Source organism: Oryzias melastigma, linkage group LG14, assembly GCF_002922805.2.
Source record: "Oryzias melastigma strain HK-1 linkage group LG14, ASM292280v2, whole genome shotgun sequence".
Classification (NCBI taxonomy): Eukaryota; Metazoa; Chordata; class Actinopteri; order Beloniformes; family Adrianichthyidae; genus Oryzias; species Oryzias melastigma.
In genome coordinates, this window is record NC_050525.1 from 21011737 (window position 1) to 21033737 (window position 22001).

The 22001-nt window shown below is 35.1% G+C and overlaps 3 protein-coding genes across 4 annotated transcripts in view; 2 read left to right on the forward strand and 1 right to left on the reverse strand.

Annotated features, from left to right (window-relative positions):
* Positions 1-649: 649 nt before the first annotated feature.
* On the reverse strand, positions 650-11869 carry hspa4a (heat shock protein 4a). Of its 2 annotated transcripts, XM_024266249.2 has the most exons (20): positions 11200-11869; positions 10957-11089; positions 9804-9861; positions 9562-9702; positions 9259-9381; positions 8315-8414; positions 7915-8048; positions 7423-7667; positions 7202-7278; positions 6730-6881; positions 6453-6559; positions 6211-6344; positions 5795-5976; positions 5187-5261; positions 3512-3667; positions 3190-3315; positions 2999-3106; positions 2770-2889; positions 2532-2693; positions 650-1475 (listed from the first exon to the last, which is right to left on the reverse strand). In XM_024266249.2, the coding sequence occupies exons 2-20, from the start codon at positions 11061-11063 to the stop codon at positions 1269-1271; spliced, it is 2514 nt and encodes an 837-aa protein (XP_024122017.1). In that variant the 5' UTR covers positions 11064-11089; positions 11200-11869; the 3' UTR covers positions 650-1268. The 2 variants fall into 2 exon arrangements, with proteins under 2 accessions (XP_024122017.1, XP_024122016.1); XM_024266248.2 differs by having other exon boundaries at positions 10957-11868.
* Positions 11870-12792: 923 nt separating this feature from the next.
* Positions 12793-17123, forward strand: zcchc10 (zinc finger, CCHC domain containing 10). Its single transcript, XM_024265719.2, has 4 exons — positions 12793-12947; positions 14096-14257; positions 14800-14841; positions 16649-17123. The coding sequence occupies exons 1-4, from the start codon at positions 12907-12909 to the stop codon at positions 16884-16886; spliced, it is 483 nt and encodes a 160-aa protein (XP_024121487.1). The 5' UTR covers positions 12793-12906; the 3' UTR covers positions 16887-17123.
* Positions 17124-18327: 1204 nt separating this feature from the next.
* Positions 18328-22001, forward strand: part of aff4 (AF4/FMR2 family, member 4) — a 27276-nt gene continuing 23602 nt past the window's right edge. Inside the window, exon 1 of the mRNA XM_024265718.2 lies at positions 18328-18757. The gene's annotated coding sequence lies outside the window, so the exon portion shown is untranslated. The remainder of the gene's footprint in view (positions 18758-22001) is intronic.

Genomic DNA, 22001 nt, shown 5'->3' on the forward strand with positions numbered 1-22001 from the left:
TTATAAATAATAATTTTATTATTTTATATTAATTTTATAATAAAAATAAAGGAAAACTATTCAATTCTATTATAATTTGTGAGAATTTAGTGTTATATCTCAAACTTAAATATTAGATTGCATAATTGTTTTTCTTCTGCTTTTCTAATTGATCAATGCCTAAAATAAAATTATACTTTTTTGATTAATTATCATGAAGTAAGAAAAATAATTGGATTAGATATATTTTCTTGCGACAACTAAATTTATTTTTTAAAGAAGCAAAATAACTGTATGTAATTGTATAAATACCAAAGGTATTACTAAAATCTAATTTTAATTATAATTTAAACAGCATCTAATTGAAAAAATGCAAATAACTGGATTGCAACTGTATCTTGCTTTATATAGTTTAAATTTAAACAAATAGTTGTCTAATGAAAGAGGAAAAAAAATATAGATTATGGTAAAACATTTATGGCACACAAAAATTTGTTAAGAGTTTCACAAACAAAAATGTGCCTTTGGTCAAGCAGTTATTCAGAGTACCTTTCCCTAAATTTAGTAGATATAGGATAGTTAAAATTCATAACCAGTCCAAAAAACATTTTTTTAATCGTCTGGGCAATAAAATAAAATAACTAAAATAAAAAAAACACTGTACACAATGTACCACTGTCAAACTAAACTCCGTTTATTTCATTCTTTGAGTAAAGATCCTATTTTGCCAGTGATGCTGCAACACCAGAAGCACCCGAGAAGGTTATTTGTTGGACCAGCGATCACCCGAGTTAGAAAAAAAAAAAATCCACCAAAACTGAAAACAGACAAAGGTTTTCTGGATGAGAAAAACAGAAACAACAAAATAAAATACTGCAAGACAGTAACATGTAACTTCTAACTTCAATATATAGAAAAAAAATAAATTTCTCTCATCAACATTCACAACTGAAACCCATATTTATCTGATTTGGATAAAGAACATTTTACATACTTGTGGAAGTGTTGAACTCTGAAGAGCAGAAAACATTCTAAGACTCAATGTGCAACAATCTCAGGAAAAGAACAGCCATCAAACACAGAGAAAGCAGCTTCATTCAACGGTTGGTTGTCTAGTCCTTTTTTATGTTATTTATTATGAATATTTCTGTATTCAAAAGGTTAAGAAAACTCATGCCATGGAGGCAGACGGATGAACAGAATGGGTTTGGGTATGCTGCCGTCTGCTACACTGTCATCAATAGTGACCTCAGAGGAACCACGGTCAGGTCGATTGGCAGCGGTCACAGTTAGTCAATGTCCATTTCTGGGAGCTTGTTTTCCGTCGTTTCCTGTTTTGAGTCTGCTGGCGTCGCCTTGGTCGGGCTGCTCGGTTCAGTCTCTGTAGACTCGGGACTCAGCCCGTTGACTGGCCCGTTCTCCGTTTTCTCTTCCTTTGGAAGCTCCACCTTAGGCTTGGGTTTTGACACCACAGGATTGCAGGATGAAAAAAGTTCCTGAATACATAAAGACAAACAAAACAAATAAATAAATAATTGATAAAATCTACAATTTCCAATTAAGGAATATTGTGGCTCTGTGGCTTAGAAGAAAAATGCTAACAATTTACATAAAAAAATGGGTTTTAACTTTGGTTCATTTGTTTAAGTTTTGTGGTGGATTATTACTGGAATAACCTTAAAGCACATATTCATTTCTTCTGTGTTTAGTTGCTGTACAGAGGCAAAGTTCTTACAGTATATAATTGCATATAAAAATTGTTGTGATGTTTATCCTTGATAGTAAAAAAAGAAAATGAAAGAAGGTGTACTAAAGTCATAATGATAAAAAATGCCATGTTTGATGTGACTTTCATTGCATTTTTAATTGAAGCAAATCTGCTGCAGCAGGAGGATCTTATTTCACAAAATGTGTATTTTATTTTGAAAGGAATATCCATGTACTGATGTCAAAATAAAAATAAAATGAAAGCTAAAAAGTGTTACTTATTGATGAATATAACCCTGTTGTAATTCAATTAAATATTCAAAACCTGCATGTTATAAATGAGTAGCTTTAATGGCCAAAATAACATGTTTTAAACTAAGCAAGAACTTATTTCAGTTGACCTAATATTATTTATTTTCTTAAAAAACTACTGAGTTTTCACATAATTGCATTTTATACTGAAAGAAGCTGTCAAATGTGGTTTTAGATTCTTAAATTAAGACTCACTCTGATGAAAATAATGTTTTTGGTGTGTTTTTTTTTACATGTTTTTGTGGTCATTTGCGAATAATGGAGGACATATATAAAGAAAATTAAGCTCAAAATTGCATTTCTGAGTATTTTTTTCTTCAAATTGGCGTGAATTATGATTAGAGGAAAAAATAGTTTGAAAAAAAGTATTTTTGTGACTTAGTAAATACACTAGGCGGGCCACAAGCTGAACTGCTTCAAGCTCTCAGCAATAGGGAGGGGAAAGGGGGTGGAGCTGCTCCACACCAATAGTCTCGCCCCCAATTTCTAATTAGGTAACATTTGAACCAGGCAGTGAATAGCAGTCTCGTTACCTTAGCTTTGGCCTGAATCTCTCCAACTTTGACCACTGGGTCCAACGCCAGGTCGTGATTGTTCTGCTGGTTGAGTTTGCTGTTCATCCAGGACATGGCTTCGTTGACCTGCTTATCCACCTGGGTCACCTCCGTCTCATCCAGGTGATTATACTGCTCCTCCTGTTGGTGCGATGCACAACTGCTAAGCTTTTGCTCACTTTCTTTAAGGTTTCCACTGATGTGCGGTCAAGCTCACCTTAGCTTTGTAGGCTTCAACAATCTTCATGTACATCTGGATCCGTCTGCCCAGCTCCTCAAAAGCTTTCGGTCTCTCCTCAGCCTCCATGTATCGGTTGTAAATCGGCTGACCAATTTTCTACAGAAAGGAGCAGGAATCGTTCCGTCAGCCATGTTTTAAATTGTAATTGGGGAAACTGATGAACTCAGTTGATCAACTTGAATGTCAGCTTCCATCTACTACACACCTTCAGTTCAGCGAGTTTGTCGATGTAAACTTGTTTCTGTTGGTCCTCTCCTTCTTCGTACAGCCAGTTCTCTGTGTCCTCGAGTTTCAATGAGAATGCATCTCGCTCCTGAACACAAAAAATAAGGAACCATCGGCGTTGAATGATTCGGTCCAGTGAAACGTCTGACGATGAGTTTCTTCTGTACTCACAGCTTCATTCACAAACTTCTCCAGGACTCCGTGCAGCTTGTCCCTCATGTCGTAAACGTACTCCTCAACATTATTCTTGGCATCGTTTCTCTCCTTCTCCAGCTTGTCCTGCATGATCATCTTCCCCTGGAGTTTGCAGATAAAATTATAAATGACAACAATGAATTAAGCATGCTTAGAAATTGTATCAGCAAAAACCAAAAGGGATAAACTTTTAAGGTTTTGCCCAAGTTGCTAATCTTATTTTAAAACAGCCATTATTTTATAATGGTTTGCTGTTGAAAAATCAGTGCGACAAACCCACTGATGTTCAAAGGATTACCTCATTCTCCACGAAGGTGTTCAGCTCCTGGCTGGAAAGCTGCCACTGCAGTTTGCTCTCGACTGGCAGATCCACCGTCTTTGTTTTCACTTTGGCCTTCTTGGCCTGAGGGGGCTGGTCGTTCTTCTTCTCCTGCTTGCCATCTTCAGGCGTCGTCTAAAAAATACAAATAAAGGAAAACCGAACCGTAAGAAAATCCAACAGCTCCTTAAGTTTAACATCTTTGTTTTTCATATTTTTATTCTGAAAATGATCGCTTTATGTTTTAATTAAAAAAGTAATTTGGACCTCAGATTACAGGAATAGTTTTTATTTTTGAAAGTAAATTTTAAGACAATTTAAAGTCTAAATGTCAAATCTTGATTTTCTGACAAAAATGTTTGAAGCGCTTGTTAAAAATCTATGAAGACAGAAAATGAAGCAAGAAAAAAAGACGAATAAACAAAATAGACTAGATAAAAAAAATGCAGACACAAATTTTCAGCAAAAAAACTATATTAAAAATGCAAATCAAGAAAAATAAAAAATGTATATAAAATAAAATATTACCATTTTCTATCTTTACGAAAAAAAAAAAAAAAAAAAATCAACCTAAAATGTCATCACTCAGGCTGTTAGTTATCCGTGTTTCTAGAACTTTACACAATACTAGAAAGGTTTGTGTCATTTGTGTGTTCTTGTATAAAACACAAAAGTTATTTTTATAAACATATCATCGAGTTAAAAACGTGTGTGGATTTTAATGAAAATATATTTTATTTTAGATCTTAAAAAAAGGCAAAGAGTAAATTACCAATCAGGAAAATAATTTCAAAGTAAGAACATATTAATAGCCATTTTTGAAGATTTCTTTTCCTAGAATTTTTAGCCTCGAAAGGTTTTGGGGTTACAAAAATTCAAATTACATTTTTTATGGATAGAAATGTATTTTACTCAATTTAAAACGTTTTAATTTTCTACTTTAGATCAAAAAGATATTTCTTATATATTTTAGTGCTGCTTTGAACTATTTGTAATTTTCAAAATGTCCTTCCTTTTTTTTTGCCAAACTGAGGTTCACTAAATTTAGTTTGTAATCATCAATTTGTTTGGATCGATTAAAAAAAAAAAACTTTTAAATGTTAGGAACGACTCATTTCTTTTCAGATTAACATTTTAAAGTCCGGGCTGCACAGTGGCGCAGTGGTTAGCGCTCTTGCCTCACAGCGAGAAGGCCCCGGTTTGAATCCCGGCTGGGGGATTTGGGACCTTTCTGTGTGGAGTTTGCATGTTCTCCTCGTGCATGCGTGGGTTTTCACAGGGGACTCCGGCTTCCTCCCACCGTCCAAAAACATGCTTCATAGGTTGATTGGTGACTCTAAATTGCCCCTAGGTGTGAATGTGAGAGTGAATGTGTGTGTGATTGAGGCCCTGTGACAGACTGGCAACCTGTCCAGGGTGTACCCCGCCTTCGCCCTTCAGTAGCCGGGTTAGGCTCCGGCACCCCCACAACCCCGAAAAGGGAAGAAGCAGACAAGAAAATGGAATTTTAAAGTCCAACCTTCCATCTTGAGTTCTTCATCAGTGGGAAATGTTTCATTATTTTCAGATTGATCAATGGAATCCACTTCATATCCAAGAACAGATTCTACTGTAAATTCTAGATGTGACTTTTGCCTTTTTGGTCGACAGTTACCTCCATTTCCTCGACTTCTGCTTTCTTGTCTCCAGTCTGGAGTTTCTGATCCTCCTGGTCCTCTTGCATTTTGCTCTAATGAATGGTGACAAGAGCAGATGTATACAAATTATCCAAAGGTGACACAGTCATGTAAAAAAGCAAGTATCCTCTTTCTGTTTTAAAAACATCTGGTCCACGACAGGTCTTTAGGTCAAGCAGATAGAAGATGAATGATCTCAAAATCATTCAGCATAGCTGCCAATGTTTGACTCTTCATCTTTGGATTTGAACTTCATCTAAAGATCTGCTGAGGACCAGATCAATCGTACACTTTACGATATTTAAACAGAAGGCCGTCCTTTCTTTTTACATGACTGTTCACCTTGCTAGGGGGCTATCTGAAAAATTATCCATGTTCAGGGGATTTCAAAAGTCCTCCTCTTTTAAGAATTAAAGCAGGGAAACACATTTCCATCAAACAGGTTTGTTTGGGTCACTGGAGATGCATTTTATTGCATCAACTTTAACATTTTGGAACACTTCAGTTTCCCTTTTGCAAAAACTGGACACAAAGGATAAAACTACTTGCACTAAAACATCTCGTGCTATTGTGCACAAACACAAACCTCGTCTTCTTTCACGATTTGGTCCGTTTCCATCGGCTCCTCCCCTTCGACTGCTTTCACGACCTCCACCAGCGAGGCGCTCGACACGCTGAAAACGCCGTGAATGTTGACGCGCACTTTCACCTTCACTTTGGCGCTCTCGCCCGTCGCCTGCGGGACCACATTTTGGATCAAAAACTGGCCTGTGAGACAAGACGGAGGGAAATAAATTTATGAGGAGGATGGAAGAAGTCATCTAAAGCATTTGAATCACACTGGAGACTTTTATTTTGGTCAAGCAAAGTCTAGAAATCCTTTTTATGATAATATTAGTGCAGGTAGATAAAAACATTCACTGCCAATTTATTAGAAGCAGGTTTTTCTAAATCCACTAAACATAATAAATTTGTAACTTGAAAGTAGAAACGTTTCAGTACCTATACTAGCATCTGGGCAGGGTATCTCCTTCACATTGTTGTAATAAGCTTCGAGGGTGAAGGGCTCGCTGCGATAGAAGGTCAGAACCTTTGAGAACGGAGCTGCGTGGTTCTTTGGGAAAACCTCACAATCACTGCAAACAATGAAAAACAGTTTAAAGTAGATCTTCACAGTCAATAAGACTCATTTTGTAGCTTTAAACACAACCTGAGCTGTGCTTAAAGAATCGTGTGGCTCATACCTCAGCCCGTCATCGGCCGCTGAATTCCACTTCAGGGAAATGGAGTATGGCACGACATCTGTGATGGAGAACTCTCTGACTTTGAAAGCTGGTGACAGGATCGCACACTGGGGAGGGAAAACACAACACAGCTTCAAAAAAATGCTCTCAAAAAACCTACACGTCTCTAATCTTTTTTTATTATTGTGATTGAATTAACTACTTTAACAGCTTTAATAAGGAGTAAAAAAATGCAGCTTTATTACTAAAAGACATCATGTGTCAGTTGTAGTAATACCTGCAGGGCACAGCCTCTGGCCACGGCCTCGTCTGCGTTCAAGGTGGTGCTCAGCTCTTTGCCAAAGAATTTACTGATTCGCTCTTTGATGGCGGGGATTCTGGAGGCTCCTCCCACTATCTCTACAGAATAAATGTCTTCTTTTTTCAACTCTAAAAGATAAAATAGAAGGTCAGTACTTGTTAGGGCTGTACATAAATCAATCTTCACATACAAAATGTTTAGTTAATTTAATAAATTGGCTTTCTTTATTATATTTAAAGGGAGAAAAAAAGTTCCTGATTTTAGCATAAAACTTTCACAATTTATTTTTAGGTTGCAAATTATAGAAGTTGAATCAATATATAATCAGATTATGTGTAATTGTCAACTAAGTTGTAAACACATAAGTGATGTTTTTAGGTGGTTCTAATTAACGTGGCTCAATAAAGACTGTTTTAACACTTAAGAGTGTTAGTTGGAAGTTACTCACTTGTTTGCTCCAAAACGCTACGCAGAGGACCCTCAACTTTGGCCAGTAGTCCTGCACACATCTCCTCAAACTGACCCCTGCCAACAAACAGCCATCATTTAGTGATCCAGTTTAGCTGTGAAAGCTCTACGATCAGAACATTAAGGCAGACAGATCCTAACCACGAACCCTGCTAATGGGGCACTTTCTGTTCAATCAATTTCAATCATTTCCCAGCTCACCTGTTTAGCTTGCTGGAAACGTCAATGTCGTTCATGAAGCACTCGATGTTGAGGGGCAGATCAGAGGAGTTGGCACTCATCAGCTTCTTCAGCTTCTCACACTCTTGGTAGAGGCGCCCCAAAGCCCGAGGCTTGGACCTCACATCCAGCTTGTACTTCTTTGCAAACTCCTCACAGAAGTGATTTACCAGGATGTCATCAAAGTCCTTCCCACCAAGGTCAGAATCAAACGCCGTCGCCAAGATCTAGTGGGGGACAGGAGGAACAAATTTTAAGTCAGTTATTCGGTTTATATTCTATTCTACATCTCTACATCACTGAGGCAGGAAGAACTGTAGCTACGATGTATTTGCCTTTGGTGGCACAGCGATGAATAACATCCCCAGTAATTAGCACATTTTGTTTATTCAGACAGTATCATTGTAGTCAAAAGCTGACCTTCATTCCACCCTTAAACTCCCTCCAATGAGAGGGCATAAATAATGAACTCACTTTGAGCTTTCCTTTGTTGAAGGCACAAACTGACACCTGGTAACCAGAGTGGCCCAAATCCACAAACACCACCGTCCGGGGCTTCTCCTCTGGAGCGGGCAGATCCTGCTTGTAGATTCCGTAAGCCAGAGTCACTGCAACAAACCAGGCGAGCGTGAGCCTTTACATTTATTTAAGACTTGAGTAGGTGATTAAGGTTTAAAAACTGTAAAACTGCAAGCTCTGAAAACGACAAAGTTTTATTTTGACTAAAAACTGCATAATCATAATTAATAGACTACTGAGAACACTTTTAAAGTAAATCAAAAGGTGATCTGAGTGGGTCTTTAAACTTTTTTTACACTAAAACACCAAACTTAAAAGGACAAACATTTACAAACATCTAAGAATTTTTAAGTACCTGCAGTCGTGTCGTTCATTAGTCGTAGACAGTTAAGGCCGGCAATCTGTGCGGCATCCATCACAGACCTCCTCTCTGCATCAGTAAAATAGCTAGGAACCTGAAAGGGAAGAAGAATTTATAACATTTACGTGAACTGACCCTGAATTCAGGACATTTTCTTGAAGAAATAATAAAAACGTAAAAGGTTTTAGAGCTTAGGATATTTTTTTACTATTAAACACATTATTCTGATCAATCAAGCCCATTAAAAATATAATTAGGGATCATTCAAACCACATTTATTAGGACATGAGTCAATATGTATTTAGTTCCAGATCAACTAAAGCTGTACAATTTTTCTTAAACATACATAAATGTCTGGATCCACAAGATGAATATCAAATTGGTGAGTCAGGATGCCAAAATCTTCTTGTGAAGCTGAAGAGCTAAATGTAGCCACAGTCAGGACCGAGCACCGATAGCACGTTCTCCATCTACAAGACTGACGTAAACTATCGATTTAGGCTTGGTGAAAGCAACAGCCTGTCTGTGCGAGATGTGGAAGATTGCATAACAGGTGCTGTGTTCACATGGTGAGCTCAAGAAACACTTCCCACTCTTCACAAACAAGGTCCAAGAGGGGAACTAAAGCTTCCACACAAAGACAGCTGGTGCTCAAAGCGCCGACATGTCACACGAACAGGTGGCAATCCATTTATGCACACACCGCAGGCCTCTTTTTCTTTGAAATCAACCTCTTAAAAACATCGGTAGAACCAACTCAATAGAAGCTACTTTATTGTTAAAAAGTTTTTCGCCAAGTTGAACTTTAAGGCCTGTCAGTGCAGAGGCACATATTAAAATACAACAAATATTATCTTTCCATAAAGCAAAACGATTGTATTAAATCGACACAGTATGTAAAATAATTTTAAAACAAATCTAAGCTGATTAATACTTACAGAGATGACACAGTCGATGACCTGTTTCTTCAGCGCGCTCTCTGCAGTCTCCTTCAGTTTGGTGAGCAGCATAGCCGTCACCTGCTCAACACTGAAAAGCTTCTCTTCTTCCATGTACATCACCTACAATCAAAACAAATAAAGTTTTTAAAATAAACGACAAGAAAACTTTCCACATCATAACTGAATAATTGGCTCTAAAAATCTGAGAAAAATGCATACATTTTTGCAAAGCTTGTGATGGAAACTCGATCTTTTCATTTTTATAGAAAAGTTTTGATAAAAGAAAACTGCAAATCTTACTTTTAAACCGGTGGATCCGGAGGGCATCTGTGCCAGATCATATACCAAGTTAGACTTGGTTGACTGAACGTAGGGATCTGAGAAAGCCCGGCCATGGAAGCGCTTGAAGCCCTGAACGGTGTTTTTGTAGTTGGTCACCGCCTGCACAGAGAAGAATATTGGAGATTTAGCTGCACAGCTTATTTCGATTTGTTTGTAATTTTGAAAAGCTATCTTTTTTTTTTCGGGATAGTTTGACTTACCTGACTTTTAGCAGCAGCTCCAATAGATCGATTTCGAGGCCCAAATGATACAAATGACCTAGAAAAATAAAGACATATGTGAACTTACAGCACTGATATTCTTTTACAAAAAAAAACATGTCTTTCATTGTGTATTTGAGATAACATAAAAAATAAAATAAAAGAATGGCACAATTAACAATCTGGTACAATAATTGAAATATATATATATATATATGTATACATTAAAATTTACAATTTTGTTGTCGTTGTTTTTTTAGGTTTATAAAAAGCTAAATTTGACCCTCTTTATTAAGACTTATTTTGTGAAATAATCTCAATATTAAATAAGATGAAATGTCCCAAACAGACTTGAATGAATTAGGGGAAAACATGTATAATATTTTTTGTCCCGTCAAAGAACAGATGCCAAAGTTTAATTATAATAATTATAATAATAATAATAAGTTAAATGGGGGGCACTGAATGGCGTAATGAACCAAATGCAGAAGTATGATTTTGAAGTTGGTAAACCATAAATAAATAAATAAATAAAATAACGCACGAGGCAGGGCGTAAGCGGTAAGGTGTGTTGCGATAAAAAAAAATGATTTAATTAAAACAATTAAAAAATACTAATAATTTCGTAGTTATCAAAGCTAAAGTTAATTTAGTTTGGTTTATTTTTTTAAACCGTTTACGTATTTGATGTTCAAAGTCTCTGGGCGCTAAATTTGCTAGAATATTCTAACACACGAGTTCCTGACGTCATTACTAAGGTCGGAATGTCTGCTTCAAGGGACACACCGGTTAGAAGGAGCTAACGCCACCCAGCTATTCACGGCCAATGAACACCAGTAAGAAACACCGCCCAGCTAGTTTTACCGGCCTACACAAAAGTACTTATCAAACGCCTCCTTTCCCAAACGGCTCACCGATGCTCAGTAGTTAATGAATAAACGAAAAGCACAAATTAAATCTGAATTTAAAAATGATTATTTAGTGCTTAAGAGAAAAACTGTGTTTAACTGGTTGTTGCTTCTCCCTTTTTTATGTTTGACGAACGAATGCTGCTAGCCAGCTAAGGTGCACATGAAAGTAAGCACACAGGTTAAAAAGAAAAACCATGAAGCTCGTTCTAAATAACAAAAATATTTGCAATTTTGGTACTTACGGTGTACATCTGTCACTGTATTCGTTGGCGACTGTTTCAATTCCTCCAGCTCGGGCAACAGCAACATAGCAGCTTTGATATCCTAAGTCAAATCCCACCACTGACATCTTTTCAGTTCTTGTCTTCGGTGCACCTTCTCAAAGAAAAAAAATATATTTCTAGTGACACAAATGAAAAAAACTCTATAGAAAGATAAAGTTGTCTATCAGCGCGATGTTAAAGTGAAGTTTTCATAATCCCCACCGATGTCTAGTGCCGGTGTCTTTGGTCAATGCTGACAAGCGCTAGGCATCAACTGGATTTTACTAACTTCTCGTTTGGTGTTATCGCGAGATTTGAGTTGTTCTAGATATCTCTCGACTTTTCTACAACTATCAAGTGAATGACAGACTGTTCTGGTTCACTCCAGACTTTTATAGACTTTTCTTATTTATTTTTTTTTTTTTCAAAGTAATTTTGATCATTTCTGTTATACTAATAATTTCTATTATATAAAAAATAATACCTTCATTACCTTTATAATTTAAGGGTATCCCATCGTCTTAGCTCTTTATAATGTTTATTTTATTTTATTTTATTTTTATCCTCTCACCTATTTCTGTACATGCGCTGTTGCATATTGCAATTTCCCCATTGTGGGACTAATAAAGGTTTTCTTAATAAAGGTTTTCTTAATGTTTTTAAGACAATCAAGGAGAGTAGAATATTAACAGAACAGTTTTTCATCAGAAAAAGCATTTTTTTTTTATTTTATTTTTGATTCTTTTGCTTTACACAAACATATTTCAAAACACAACACATGTCGTTTATGTCGTTAATATTCACTGCACTTAAAGGTCAATTAGTAGCTTTTGTTGATAAAACTTTTAATATTTAAGAATTTCAAAGTTAGATTAAAGAATGTAAATTAACTTTTCATCAATAGATTTTTCATTTAAACAAATGCTACGCCTTTTTGTTGATGTTCATAATAACAGCTCTACGTGTGTAAAGCTTTTAAAAAACAAAACTGAAAAATTTTTTGAAAGATTAAAAAATTAAACGAGAGAATTGCAATTTTTTATAAATAGCTCGATAAGGAATAGACATTGTATTTATAATTTTCAGAAATTAACTAAATATTGATGATAATTAGGATCAGTTTTATTTAATGTGGATTGTTGTACATTAACATATTTACATTAATGTATCAAATAAAAAAAACACGTTCCCCTTATTTTACTCAAACAAGATTATAATAAGATAAAATGGTAATAACATCTAGACACATAGAAAACATGCCAGCAAAATATCAGTATTTTAACCCAACTACATAGAATGTGCAATAATTACTTAACATTGTATCTGTCTCATATTGATATTGGTAGACAATTAAAGGTAAGTATCCTTCGCCTAATTTAGATATTAATATTTCAAAATCCATATCAAAATGTTGGACATAAAATAAAAAATGTTCCATGTCTTTTTTATGCGACACACAAATAAGTCTTGCTGTTGCCAAAAGAAGAAAATGCATTTTTTTCACATGATTTTTCAGTTTGTCCAACTTTCTAGGTTTTAAAAAAACTAAATATGAAAAAAAAAACATGAACTTTAACTTAAAATCTTGGTAGCTTTTCCAATAGTTTCTCTATTTTGTTATATTTTGTACTAATAATGTGGTAGCCTAATTATTAGAATGAATAAGTTGTGAAACAACTCAATTTTGCTTAGACTTCGAAAACTTGAACTTTTTTTACTTATATGCAAATAACGTAAACAGTTAGAACACTTATTAATCATGACATAATATCGATTTTTAAATTGTAGCGATTGTTTACAAATTCTAGAAAAAAATTACATTAGACCTGAATGCTTTTTTTTCCACCACTGGAGGGCGCTGAATACATTAACTTGTCCGGAAACTGGTTTTGAACAAATACCACAGAAGAAGTTGCATCAGATTTTAACATGGCTACTCCTATGCACAGAATTATTGCCAGGAGACAAGCGTGAGTATATCTTCGTTATCACAGCGTTACCCATTTCATACTAAATTTTTGTGAATACATCATCTGTATAAAACTACATTACACTTTGTTTTGTGACACCGCGTCCTGTAGAAGCGCTAAACAACCATTATTTCACAGTTAAACGGGAGTTAAGATGCTGCGCTTCTTCTCTCTTTCTTCCCACTTTTTTCCGCCATTAACGTCTCAATAATAGATATTAGCACAGACGTACACGCTTCTATAGTTATCTGGAGTTAAGTTATCATTCCGGGAAAAAGCTTTATTATTATTATTTTTAAGAGCTTTTTTTTCCTGTTTTAAAATTATAACAGGAAAATCCGGAATGTATTTAGAAGTTTGTAAATTTCTTTGATAGCCTCACCGTTTTATATTCACTTTGATTGTTGAATCAAACAGTTCAATAAAATTTGTTTTATTAAGGATTTATCCCAATAAAAAAATATCTTTTTTTAAAGGAGAAACTAAATTACTGTGATCTGACATGTAGGACATTTTTTGTGGGATCCACTGTAATGGAAAATGTTGACACTTTATGTTCTATAAAATAATATACAAAATATATGGGCCTCCTTTACGAGGCAAACTTTTAATATTTAATATTAGTTTATCGAATTTATAAATGTATCTTCCTTTAAGAAACCTTGTTATTTTTTTTACATTGTCTTGTAAAATGTTTTATTTGTTCATTTTTGTTAATTACTTTATAATTCTACCCAAAAAAGTGTAACTTTGTATGGTTTAATACATTAGTTATGCATTTTTTTTTTGAAAAACAAAATACATTTAACAGTTAAATTTGGAAAATATTATATTATATTATATTATATTATATTATATTATATTATATTATATTATATTATATTATATTATATTATATTATATTATATTATATTATATTATATTATATTATATTATATTATATTATATTATATTATATTATATTAAGGATTCAAGGATTTATACTTTAAAACCAGATGACAAATCAATGACACTGTATTAAATGTAATTATATTAGATACAAACATTTCCTATTGGAAAAACTACCTAGGATTATCAGCTATTTTTTTTTTATTTACCTCAGTCAACTTATACTTTGTAATATATTTTGTATTTTTTTTTTTCTCCAGGGAGGCAAACAAACAGCATGTGCGTTGTCAAAAGTGTTTGGAGATGGGGCACTGGACCTATGAATGTACAGGGAAGCGGAAATACGTCCACAGACCATCAAGAACAGTTGAGATGAAAAAGAAATTGAAAGAAGTTGAAAATAAACCCCTCAGCATTACTGGGTAAGTTTTTTTGTTTGTTTTTCTGTCCTAACTTGTATTTTTTCTCATATTCAATTCATCCACAAGGGGGCACAATTCAGAACTTCCATGTGGTGAATATGGTGATCGATGAGGTTAGACAGGAACCTCTGTGGACCATCATGTTTGCAGATGACGCTATGAGAGCAAGAAGGTACATCTAGAGAGGTGGAGGTTGGCTCTGGAAAGAAGAAGAGTCGAGGTTAACCTCAGCAAGATTTTCAGGATATTTAAACGGGAGGAATGATTACAAGGAGCAGAGGTGTAACGGAGAGTGTGGGAAAGAGGTGAAGTACAAGCATTATGTTGGTAATAAAGTGGTAGAAGAAGAGGAAAGAGGGCATTCGTGGACGTAGTAAATAAGGAGAACTTCTTCACTTACATGGTGGTGTAAGTGAAGAGGATTCAGAAGATAGAGGCGGATGTGTCACTGTGATCACCCCTGAAGGGAGCAAATAAAGACAAATAACTTTTTCTCTGAAGTTCGTGTTGTTGGTTTAAATTAAGTTGCTTTCCGTTCACAGACCCGGAAGGGAAGGTTCAAGCGACAGGAAACTCAAAAAGAAGTAAGTATGAATTGTCAAATGCTAATTACATTTTCTTTCTAGATAACTATAATGGTTTATCGTCCAGTTCTTCTAGCAGAAGTTAAAAAAAAAACCCTTAAGAGTGTATATTTAAAATTTAGATGTTGTTTATGTTGTTAATTTTTAATATTAAAACATTTTTCGTAGTATATAGGTAACTTAAACTAAATTAAAGATTTTTAATAATAAAATAGAAGACAAAAGTGCTGCTTAACAACAGTAAGAGTTTATAGCAGAATAGAGGGAACTCTTTGTGTAAAGATCAACGGTTAAACCCATCACAGATTCCTGATATCTAACTGCTGAGTCATCAATGTGAGGTTGACTTTTTTTGGGCTTGTCAGCATCTAGTGGGTAAACTAGTCAATAAAAAGCTAAACTATAGTCCCTTTAGTCTGTTGTAGGTTAAAAACCCAAGGTTTGTTAGGGTAGGGTGTTACATAGATTTATTTGGCACATTTAAATTAAACCTCCATGTGAGAAAAAAACAAGAATTACGGTAGAAATTTAAAGAAAAAACACCTTAAGCACTTGGATATAATGCCAACCCGATGCTATAAAATGAACAAAAAGTGTGTTATTAATCCGGCAGGAATTAAAGTGGTAAAAAAAAGTTTTGTGGTATTTTTTTTCTGTGTATGTTTCATGTCTGTAAATGAAAATCCCTTTAGTGTTTATAAAATAAACTTCAATTTGAGCAGATTGGGAAAAAAAGGAGACATCTGATGAATACAATCATTTCAGTATTAATTAAAGGCCCTTTTTCATTCTTTTCATAAGCCTTTCAGAGTAAACCATTACCTTAAGAAATATTTTGTATGGAATATTAGCTATTTTTGCGAGCTCCTCTTCCTACATGGAAGTGAGACGCCTCGATCTCTGAGGCTCTGCTATTTGCTCCCTTTATCATGACGTCACCCTAGAGCCTAGGCAGCAAGCCATTGTTATCTTTAGGTCAGGTTAGGTCCAAGAGGAACCACTTTTTCCCAGAATCATTGCTAAAATGAAAACGTTTTGCCGATCATCGCCTAGCTCAATGGGAAAAGTAGGTGTTTGTTAGTGCTGGCAGCGCAGTCTCTTCCTGGAAGGGGCTGTTCTCCCATGTTCATACATATGAATGTGAAGACCCAGTCATTCTCAAGGATCCGTGAATGGAGCAAAATACCACTTGTGGGGGTTTTTTGTGAGGAATTGACATTATGACACACCTAAAATATTCATGATATAGGCCCTTCAAAACCAGTCTTTATTCTGGGCATTGGCTCCCTCTAGTGGATTATTCTAGCTGCTGCAAGTTTCAAATTATTTCACATTTGGGAAAACAATTTCTAAAAGTCTGTTTTTCTGACTTTCAAAGTAAAAAAGTACATCAAGTTCAATTAGAATTAAATCTATCTTTAGATAAACAACTTCTATTGCGTCTTTGAATGTTTTGTTCTGATTCTATTCAAAGTAGTTCTGTCTTTTCTTTTAACATATTTAACAGCATAAAACCAAAGTAAATATAGAAACATAGAAAGTTAATATGCTCAGCATTGCTCTTATTTATATGTAGTCATTGTAATAAGAAATAATTATTGACTGTTTTATTCATAGCCGATGCTGAGGAATGTATAACATATTGGGTCTGATGGTAACCGATTCACACCAGCAGCTGAATATTTTCATTTTGGTTTGTTTGCAACATGATTTAACAGTAAAAACACGGAAAACATAGCAGGTACTGCCATGTGGCCTTGAGATTCCACATGTCACTCATGTCTTTGCGTTATGCTGCCCCTCTCAGATCAAAAGATGCCACCGACAGCAGTGGAGCCTCAGACAACTCCTCCAGTGACTCATCATCAGACAGCAGCGACTCCAGCTCTTCCTCTGATGACAGCGACAGCAGCAGCGACAGCGACAGCTCCTCGTCTTCATCCTCAACTTCATCTTCTTCCTCTTCCTCCTCAGACAGCTCAGACTCAGGGAGCAGCAGCAACTCGGATCAAGAACCACCGAAGAAGAAGAAAAAGAAAAAATAGAGGGGGAATTTTTGTTGTTATTTTTCTAGTTTTTTTCCTTAACAACTTTTCTAAACCATCTCAACTAGTGGGCACAAGAAAAATGTAAGAGCTGCACAGGTGTGGAGGTTATGAATTAGGCTAAATATGTTTTGTTGTATCATCTTCTGGTTATAAAATGTTTCTGTTTCTGGGAAATGTTCATATGTTTATATTTGGATTCAAAAAACAAATAAAAAAACCATGATAAAAAAACAATATCACCAAAACTGGGTTTAATATCTGTTTTTTGTTTGTTTGTTTTTGTTTAAAGAAACGTGCTCTGTGAATTACCTTGTTAATGTAAAGAAGTTAAACTAAAATGTTAACATTTGACCTCAATAGAAAGAAAAGCAAGGGGTGTCTAAATTATCTTTTTTATTTTTACATTTATCTAAGCTTTTCCTATTTGAAAGAACGTAATAGTCAGATGATGTATTTTATAGGGACAGAACACTTTTCTAAAGGATGTCGTCGGCTGAAATGTTGCATCTTTAGACACTTTCAAGTCCAAGATTAAACTTTGATAGTGGGTCACTTTTGACAAAAACACCAGAGCAAGACACTAGTTTTTTGCTTCACAAATATTTTAGGTAATACATTTTTTAGTTGTTTTTTTTTTCTTTTCAACAAAAGCACAATATAATATCTCCCTAACATATGCATTTAAAGGAAACAAAATTGGGAGAGCTGCTTTTACTAAGGTCCAAAATAATAGTGCAGGATTGCAAAATGCAGGATTGCAAAAAAAAAAAACAAACATGTTTTTATGTTAAGTACTGCGAGCATCTGAAGCTTGAAGAAACACAATACACAAGGAGTCTGTAAAATTACAGTACTTTGATTAGGATCCATTCTTTATTTATTTATTTATTTTTTTTACTTTTCTCTGAAACATTTTTAAGTATATACCCAGAGATATAAATTGTATTCAGACTATTTAAAAGCTGTATTTAGATCAATTTAGTGTTGGAACAAAAAAAAATGTAAAAATGGTAAAAGCAAGTCAAAGTTGAGAAAAATTGTGTTAGAATGAACCTAACTGAGAGGAATAAAAGGTATTATTTTCCCTGTGTTTGAATTTTTAAAGGATGTGGCTCCATACAGTCAGCAGGGAACAATGAGAGCTGTCCGTGATTCCTACTGAACGTCAAGTGTGAGCCAGCTTTGCGTCAGAATAGTGTTGCGTTCGAAGACAACCGTAATTATCGCTACTCTCAAAAGGTTGTCCTCCTATTTACATCCTATTGACATATTTTATATTTTTTCACATTTTTATCGTAATTTTAGGTTCTTTGTATTTGTTTCATATGCATTATCCATTCTTAAAATCAGTGTGTATTTTGTTTTAAACTCAATGTCTAACTTTGAATTTTCATCTTTAAAAATAGTAAATTTGTGGAGTCTTAAAATTCTATTTGAGCAAAATCGTCTTTATGTACCTTAACAAAACTATTCCCCCGGGAGTGGCTCCACATTTGCTCCTCTATTTTCGTTTATTACGCTGGGTGGCGGCTTTGACAGTTTTCTGACACGCCGTGAAGGCAGCTTCTCTTGATGCCATCCATGCATCCAGTCCTGTCTGTGGTACCTGCTGGCTGCTTCACTTAGCTAGCAGTTACCTATCAGTCACATCTCTTTAGGAATAACAAAATGAACAAGGGGGCAGGATGACTTCGTTTTGTTTTCCCCTCGTTGTACAGTTCTGCTTTGAGGGAAGACTTTTAGTGTAGTATTTTAGCTGTTAAAGCGTTTGGCTCACTTCATTTTGCGTGTAACTGGAAGTGGAAAAGACAAAGAAAAAAGAGCTTTCCAATAGCTAGAATGGTTTGGGCCTAAAAAGAAGACAAGAGGTAAGAAAAAACGATTATCGCAGAGACGCATTCTTGTCTGTGAGCCTTATTTTGTGGTTGTCTGTTGTTTAGGGTAAATTTTTAGCCCAAGTTTCTCAAAACATAAAAGAATTGATAGCTAGCTAGCTGCTAGCTTAGCCTACGAATGCTATTCGTAGACGCTATTCTTAAAGATGCAGGTATTCCAGGGTAGCTTATTAGCTTTAAGTGAATATTTGAGTTGGGTATATATTTTTTAAAGATCTAATGACCGTTAATGATTTATAGCGCTCGTGCGTGAAATGTCACTCGTACGCTGGCTTTCTTCCCTGGAACATTGAGCCAAACATCGCAGCGGTGCTCTTGTTTTTGTTCCTGTAAATGTAAACTAGCAGGTTATGACGTTTTATCGGTGTTTTTACTTCATAATCAGCACATGATTGGACTAAATGAAGCTCTCAAACTTGTTATATTATTAAATTATGTAATTTCAAACAACTGCGGTATTGTTTTGTAAATTATGTAACCAGGCAAATTTTTTCCTTTAACATTTTTACCGTGTTTGTTTTGTTAAAATCAAAAAGTGGAGAGCTCAAGTGCCAGAAACTAGTTTCGTTTCCGTTCAGTTTAAACTAGAGCGACCCCATAAGAAGTCAGCTACTGTGGAGATAAACAAACTTTGTATTTATAACAACATGGCTTTGCTGTCAGTGGCGCTAGCTCGAATGGTTATTTTCTTCCTCATTTTTTAAGTAAGTAAATTATTTTCTAAAAACCTCACACAGAAGTATGTTTTTACGACAGCTGATACTCTCTTCTAGGAAGCCATTTTATGTGCCACAGTTGGGGGAAGGGCCAGAAAAGTCATCATAAGTCCAGCATTCCTCCCAGTAGCTGTTGATATCACAGGTTGAAGTGTGTATTAGAGTAGACAAAGTTGCCACTTGAGGATGACACTTCATGGTTGGATGGACCAAAGGTCATGAACTCATTTATAGCAGGGAGGCTGTGAACTGACTGCACAGCCACAATCTGGAGGCCAGTAGATTTCTATTTGTAGTGTCCAGTCAAGACTCTTTTTAAAAGTTTGTTAAAGAAAAGACGCTAAGATCCGGTTTCATTTACACGATTTTAAGTATTTTTCCCATGCGTCTCTCGACATTGATAAATATCGACTAAATCCAGAGACAACTCAAATGAAGAGATTGTTCTGATTGTAGAAAGTGTGAAAGTTATTATAGAAATTAAATCTTGCCGGCACCCACTATAGTAACAAGTGTATTATAGGTGATATGCAGTCAGTTTGATGACCAACAGATGGTTTTTACTGAGCGTTTTGCTGTGAGATGCATTTCTAATCCTCACCACACATGGAAAATTGGCTTAAAACTCAAACGCATCACATGACAGTCAGTACAGTTTCAGTGGACCAACAGTAAATGCCACTTAAAGCAATTTCTATTCCCTAAATGTAGCTTAATGTGACAGAAACTAACTTGCATAGATCATTTCTTCTGAGATTTACCTGATCTTTTTGTTAGAAGAGTAATTTTAAATGTTAAAAACATTTGATTTAAATTGGACAAAGTTGTTGATGCTGTGCTTCAACTCTGAAACAAAAGCTCTTTGTGTTTCACGCTGCTTTGTTTTCATGAAAATGTGTGGCATGAGGCGGCCCGAAAGCAACATGCAAACGTTGGGTTTAGCTGTAACCAATGAAGCATCTGTGCAGTAAAACTAGACAAAGTTCAAAACTACTTCCAGATGCTGAGTGTCAAATGCTTGGGATTCTAAGAAGTAAGCAGCTAAGACAAACGATACATTAGTAAGTTGTAACTGTAATCCCCTGTGGCGCAACTTGCTGTGAAATGCACTTCACTTCCTGTTTAACTTTTGCCCAGAGGCATGTATGTGGCTGTTTCCTCTGTTGCCTAGGCAAAGGGCGCATGCCCTGTCAAGATGTTTTGGTGATTTCCATGTCTGATCCAGACAGAGCAGAAGGTTTGGCTTTAACTACTATAAATATATTTTTACCTGAGTTGGCATGCAAGAAAAAGTACTATGGAAACTAACAATGGCTTGTTTCTAGCAATTCAGCAAAACCTGATATTACAAGATGTTACAGCTGCCCTTGTACAACTGAGAAATGACCGCCGCTGCTTTTTTGTCTCATCACTTCCATGTTTTTGATTTAAAAACATGTTAGGAGTGACCTGAAGAAGAGTGCATGTCTAAATTACATGCAGCATTTCTGCATTAACTTTAAGTACCAAAGACAGTTTGTGAGTAGCTAAGGTTGATCAGTTTTGCTAGCAAATCTGTTTCTTTTTCACACAAAGCTTGTCCAGAGTAAGTTGCTTGAATGCACTTCCACAGTCGGCCAGTTTAATTAGATTGAATCTAATCAGACATCGGCAGCCTTTTCCCCCCTCAGTGCTATTGCTCACGCAGCAGAAAAATATGCTACTCACTTTGTCCTGACCTCTGCCATCTGTTCTTTAGTTTTCCTTCACTACTGTGAACTTTAAGCTCTCAAGTAGCTATCTAGTTCTGCGAGAAAAAGAATAAAGACATTCACTTTATTGATCTGACACAGTGATCTATGCTGTGAATTAACTTCTTTAGAAAAAACACTTTACCAGCCTTGTTTTTTTTTACAATATAGAAATGTATATATATTTTGTTAGATAAAAAATGTGCACCTAGCAAAAAACAATATTACTTTAGGGTAGGACATATTGACAGAGTTTATATGGTACTCAGATACAAATTTTGAGCTTTGTGCTCATGCTCTGCATTAACCTAATATTAATATTAATACAAATGAATATATCTGTGCTGCGATTTGCAAGTCTGCCCATCACATTTCTGTACTTTGATTCCTCTTGTAATCTGCACATAATAAGAATTTGGAATATATAAATACTGTTTAGCAAGAATCCTTTTGCTTTGTGTTGATGCATGTTCAGAGGAATTTTCTTTATTTTTTTTAATTACTGTGTTGTCAACCAGTCAGAAATGGCTTAAATAATTTCTGAGTTTATGTTGATAAACCTTGAATGGACTAGTATTTTCAGATCAGATTTTTAAAAAACATTTTTGGTTGTAGATTTTCAGACTTTTTTTTTTAGAATTTTGATTTTTTTTTTTCAAGCAATCACAGCAAAATATTACTAAAGAAGACAAAGACAATAAAATATCTATAAATGGATACATCAAACTTAGGATGAATAGTCATGACTTGATTGGAAAAATCTAAGTAATA